General features: G+C 39.9%; 1 protein-coding gene across 1 annotated transcript in view; it reads left to right on the forward strand.

Moving 5' to 3' along the window:
* Window positions 1-5,717, forward strand: part of CNIH4 (cornichon family AMPA receptor auxiliary protein 4) — a 17,819-nt gene extending 12,102 nt beyond the window's left edge. Inside the window, exons 4-5 of the mRNA XM_042780424.1 lie at window positions 3,769-3,909; window positions 5,702-5,717. Coding sequence (XP_042636358.1) covers window positions 3,769-3,909; window positions 5,702-5,717 — 157 coding nt within the window. The remainder of the gene's footprint in view (window positions 1-3,768; window positions 3,910-5,701) is intronic.
* The last annotated feature ends 205 nt before the right edge of the window (window positions 5,718-5,922 follow it).

Below are 5,922 nucleotides of genomic sequence, written 5' to 3' on the forward strand. Positions count from 1 at the left end.
TTGTTATTTTGTGTCTTGTTGAACTTTGCTACTAGTGCTGGAGCAAGATGGTATCTCATTGTTGTTTTGATTTGCATCTCTCTAATAGCTAATGATGGTGAGCATTTCTTCATATGTTTGTTGGCTGCTTATAGCCTCATAATTCTTGCTGTACTGACAAATAGTGTCATGATAAATGGAGAAAAAAACTAAAGTTGTCAGTGCTTTCATTCTACTTTGATAAACAATCAGCATCCATGGAAGCAGCAGTCAAAAAGTCAAATGCATATTGCATTGGGAAGATCTGTTGCAAAAGACCTTTCCAGAGGTCTAAAAAGTAAAAATGTCACTGATGACTAAGATGCTATGGTCTTTTCAGTCTTCTCATCCCCCTTTGAGAGGTGGACAGTGAAAAAGGAAGATAGAAAAAGGACTGGTCCATTTGAATTGTCCCTGGGTGATACAAATGTTTAAGTGCTGAGGTGCCACAGAAGAAAGTCCTGGCAGTCTGCTTCCGAAAGGTCACAGCTTTACAAATCTTTTGGAGTTCAGTTCTACTCTACACACTCAGGGTCATCTGTGTGGCATTGGGTTTTTGGTTTAGGGGATATAAAGTATGTCATTGTGGTTTCAATTTGCATTTCCCTGATGGCTCATGATACCTCTTCATGTGCTTACTAGCCATTCATAAATCTTTTCTGTGTATGTTCTGAGGAGTGGCTGGTGGGTTTGAACCCCCAGCCTTCTGGTTAGCAGTCACATGCCTTAGGCCCTACACTACCAGAGCTCCCCTGTATATTTTAGAGCAGTTAATTTGACATGAAATAAATTATGCTTTGGGAAGATTTTTCTGGAAGCATTGTATGGTATTGATTGGATGGATTTTCTGAGGAGGTGGGAAACCAGTTAGGAGAATGGGGTAAAAAATAATGTAGTGTTGAAACAGGGTTGTGATAGTGGAAATGGAAAAGAAATAGCTATATAAGGGATAATAGGAAGGAAGAATGGACAAGAATTTTGATGAGCTAGCTGTAAAGAGTGAGGATGGGAGAAATTAGAAGTTTTTAAGAGGAAGTTTTTCAGGCTCACCAAGAAAATGGTAGCACTCTTATTAGATAACCTAGAAGTGGAGAACAGTAAGCCTCCTTGAGACTGTTTGAAGTGGTATGTTACCTGGATATTCATATGGAAATACCCTCAATTCAGCAACCACAGATGAGCAATTAAGATTTGGGAGAAAGGGTAAGATTTTTGTGTTTGTAGAACTCAGGCAATTTTATTTCGCAGAAGTGATAATTAAAAAACTGGAGTGTGTAACAAGAGGAACCCAAGATTGCACTAGAAGCTTAGAAGCTTAGGAATGAGTATGAAAGCTGGAAGAGATGTAGGTTAGAACAAGTCTGCTGTACAATTGGCAGGACCTGTCACACGAATGAAGTAGTGTGGGTATCAAAGTTCAGCTTCTTAAACTCATTAATCTTCTTCCAAAGACCCAGTGCTATGCATTTGATTCTGAATCATAGCAACCCCCATTGGAGTTCCAAGGTGGTAAATCTTTACGGAAGTAGATTGTCCCATCTTCCTTCCCCGGAGTGACTGGTGGGATTGAACCATCAGCCATCTGGTTCGCAGTCAGATGTGTCACGCCAGAGGAATTGTTTTGGGAAGGAGAAGACTATCGTGTTTACTGTACCACCAAACCAAAAAAAAAACTGCTGCCCTCAAGTTGATTCCAACTCATAGAGACCCGCGTTGGGTTTCTGAGGCTGTAAATCTTTACGGAAGTAGGATTGCCCAGTCTTCTTTCCATGAAGTGACTGGTGGGTTTGAACCACCAATCTTCTATTAAATAAGTAGATGATGAATGTTAGGTTTGCTAAAGAGTGCAAAAGACTCCATATTATGTCAAAAATACTGTCTTCTAGATTGTTAAAATTTGAGTCTGTTTTGGTAGAAAACTGAGTTTAATAGGTTTGGGTTTGGAATTAGGCTTATGATTATTAGTACTCCTGATTATCTGTGCTCATCTGGACCCTTATTCCTGTTCCTTCACTTGTGGCCAGACCTCCACCACTATTTAACAAAACAGAACTCATGTCCTATGTGCTCTAATTATGTTCTAATATTTTACACTTAATCTGTATTTTTTTAAGAGTTATCCAAAGTTAGATTTTATTCTTTGAGTGTCTTACTTGAGGTGGAGTTTTATTTTACTGTCGTGACACGTATTCTAAGTAATTTCTGTTCTGCCTTCTCTAAATTGCTATTTTAAGGTAGGTGCTATTTGTAAACCATGAAGATTAAGGCATATTATGTGTTGATCAGCAGCACCCAAGCATGATGATTTCTGTTCTGAACATAAGATCTCTCATTTTTTATTGTTGTCTGTGAAATAGGAATAATTTTGTGACACTACCTTCCTCATAGGGATATTGTAAAGGTGAAAGGGGGAATCACATTCATTAATTTAGAACTTTTAAGATAAAGAAGTGTGTTAGACTGGGTTCTCTAGAGAAACAAAACCAGTAAAGCTTATATATATATATAGAAAGAGAGAGATTGAGTTATCTTAGGAAAATGGCTCACACACTTATAGAAGCTGGCAAGTCCAAAGTTCTTGGATCAAATGTCATGCTGGAGGTTTTTCCCGACTCTTGCAGCTGCAGGGGCTGAAGAGCTCAAGGTTGGCAGGCAGTACACCAGCTGTTGACTCCAACGAATGACGAATCCGGGATCTCCAGGCTGAATGGTAGATTGTTCGCTCACGGACAGTTGTAGGCAGCACAACAGGATCCCGATCCAAAGAGGAATGTTTCTTTTCCCAGGATGTCCATAGATATACTGGAAGCAGGCCACACCCCCAGGGAAACTCCCTTTCAACAGATTGGCTGTTCAGAACATAATCATCTGATCCCATCATGGGAATAACCACATCAGAACAGCTTAAACCACACAGAATTGTGGTCCAGCCAAGTTGACACACAGCTCCAGCTATCACAAGAAGTTTTGAGAAATTTGATAAAGTTGGTTTGGTTTTGGAGCCTCCATTCACCTGTATCTATTGGAAAAGGCCTGCAGGTGTGACCTATTAAGTAGTTTCCTACCAAAAACCCACTGCCATTGAGTCATTTCCAACTCATAGCAACCCTATAGGACAGAGTACAACTGCCCCATAGGATTTCCAAGGCTACAAATCCTCTTGGAAACAGACTGCCATATCTTTGTCCCATCGAGTGGCTAGAGGGTTCATACTGCCAACCTTTTGGTTAGCCGCTGAATGCTTTAACTGCAGCACCACCAGAGCTCCTAGTTTCCTACCAAGCCAAAACCAAACTCACTGCCGTCGAGTCGGATCCGACTCATAGCGACCCCTCCTTGGGTTTCTGAGGCGTTATCACTATGGAAGTAGATTGCCTGCACTTCCTTCCAAGGAGTGGCTGGTGGGTTTGAACTGCCAGCCTTCTGGTTAGCAGTTAAATGCCTTAGGCACTATGTCACCAGAGCTCCTCCTACAGAGGATGGAAAAAAGGGACTCAATGTGTAAAATACCTTTCTCTAGGGTATTACTCTATTTGTTTGAAAGAACAAAAAATTATGCTAAAAATGAACAGTATTGTATCTTCCAAAGGGAAACTAAGAGGTAGCTTATGATATTACCATATTATTCTGTCCATAATTGGTCTGGATTGAAGATTGCTATGATTGGTTATCACTGCTTATTTATTTTTGAATATTTATGCTGATGATTTGATTTCCATTCTAATATGTTTGTATCTTTTCATTTCCCAGGTTCATTATGGTGCCAAGTGGTAACATGGGAGTGTTTGATCCAACAGAAATACACAATCGAGGACAGCTGAAGTCACACATGAAAGAAGCCATGATCAAACTTGGTTTTCACTTGCTCTGCTTCTTCATGTATCTTTATAGGTAAGTTTAAGCTCCTCATGGTGTTTTCCTGGACCCCATGTCTGCTTTTGATGGGTGTACTCTGCTATACTATAAGACTATATTACTGTACTATATAGGATTTTGCACTGACATTGCAGAGCTTTTGAAGGTTATGCGGCTTTCTTGGGGTTATGTAAACTTTTCATATATGTCATTGAATCTGCATTCTGTCTGACCTACATTGGGATTACTATGTGGTGTTTTCTTTATTCCTTAGCTGTTGGTGCTATCTTCTGCTTAGGACTCTCTTTGCTGTTCCTTTCCTGCTCTAGGGTCCAGTGGTGAGGTCTCTCTGCTTGTTACAAGCATTAATATATATACCCCTAAAGACCTCACTTATGTATCTCCAGGGTATCAAACCACTGGCCAAAGCTCTCTACAACTTACAGCCAAGTTAGCCTGATCTTTCTAGGTAGTAAGGAGTTTGTATATGATGTAAATTCTCCAGCATGCTAAGTGGTCTGCTCTAGTAAAATTGCTTCAGACTTCCAGATAAAACAGATTGAAAGGAAGGATTACTACGAAGGATTGGCTCTCAGTTACTGGAAGCGTTTGGCCGTCTCATTTTAAACTTAAATTCATTCCATTATGGTTTAAAGGTGAACATGCCACCTTTTCCTTCACTCATCATAAAAAAATAAAAAACAAACCAAAAAACCACCCTGCTGCTGTTGAGTTGATTCTGACTCAAAGTGACTCTGTTCGACAGAGTGGAATTACCCCACAGAGTTTCCAAGGCTGTAATCTTTTTTTCCCCCCATTCAACAATTTATGCACATTTTGTTTCCTATCATTAGTTGTAGTTCAACGTAACAGCAGTCATCTCCCTACTTTTTCCCTGTGTTCCTGGTTTCCATTATCTTTCTTTCTTGCCTTCTGAGCTTTGTTTTTGGGCAGATGCTGCCCTTTTGGTCTCATAGAGTTAATTATTCTGAGAAGTACCTTCTTCCCGAGTCTTATTAGTCACTTTATAAGCCTGCCTGTTGTTTGGTGATCCCCAGGGGTGGGGTCAGTTCCAGGTTTGAAGGGTGTCTAAGGGCCACAGTCTAATGGATTCTACCAGCCTCTATCAGACCAGTAAGTCTAATCTTTTTTATGATTTTGAATTTTGTTCTACATGTTTCTCCCATTCTGTCCCAGACTTTCTGTGGTCCCTGTTAGAGCAGTTGGTAGTGGTAGCCAGGCACTATCTAGTTCTTTTGGTCTCAGGGTAGTAGAGGTGTGGTTTGTATGGTTTGTTAATCTTATGGACTAATTCTTTCAGGACTGTAATCTTTATGGAAGAAGACTGGCTCATCTTTCTCCTGTGGAGCAGCTGGTGGGTTCAAATCACTGACCTTTTGGTTTACAGGTGAACACTTTAGGCACTGCACCACCAGGGTTCCCTCTACCCATTAAAGACCAATAGAATAGTGCAAAGGAAAAAAAAATTGTCACATGTGGGTGATTTGACAAAGAGTCCTGGTGCCGTGTTTTAAGTGTTTGACTGCTAACCGAAAAGTTGGTGGTTTGCTCCACAGAAAAAAGATGTGACAGTCTGCTTCCATAAAGATTACTGCCTTGGAAATCCTGTAGGGCAGTTCTGCTCTGTCCTGTAAGGTAGCTAACTATGAGTCATAATTGACTCTACGGCCACAGGTTCAGTTTTAGGTTGGGTGATTTGATTAAACCTTTAAAAGGCTTAATCTTTGTGTCAAGTCTTCATTAGGTCATTCCTGTTTTTTCTCCTAGGTAAATTTTCTTTTTTTTTTTTCCTTCTTTTTCCACATAGGTGTGAGGACTATTAGATTAGGAAAAATTTAAATCAGACTAAACTTCTACCACTCAGAAGATCTCTAATGATTGGAAACTGTGTAGATTTAAAAAAAAAAAATTGTTTTTTAAATTTCTGTTTTGTCTGAAATAGTTTACAAGTCAGAGCTATTTTACCCTCTGCCTGACAAAGCAGGCTTTCTAAAATCCTTTCACTGTGCTAATTCTACCCACTGACAT

The sequence above is a fragment of the Orycteropus afer genome, unplaced genomic scaffold (assembly GCF_000298275.1).
Source record: "Orycteropus afer afer isolate SDZICR_OR568_19922 unplaced genomic scaffold, OryAfe1.0 scaffold00039, whole genome shotgun sequence".
NCBI lineage: Eukaryota > Metazoa > Chordata > Mammalia > Tubulidentata > Orycteropodidae > Orycteropus > Orycteropus afer.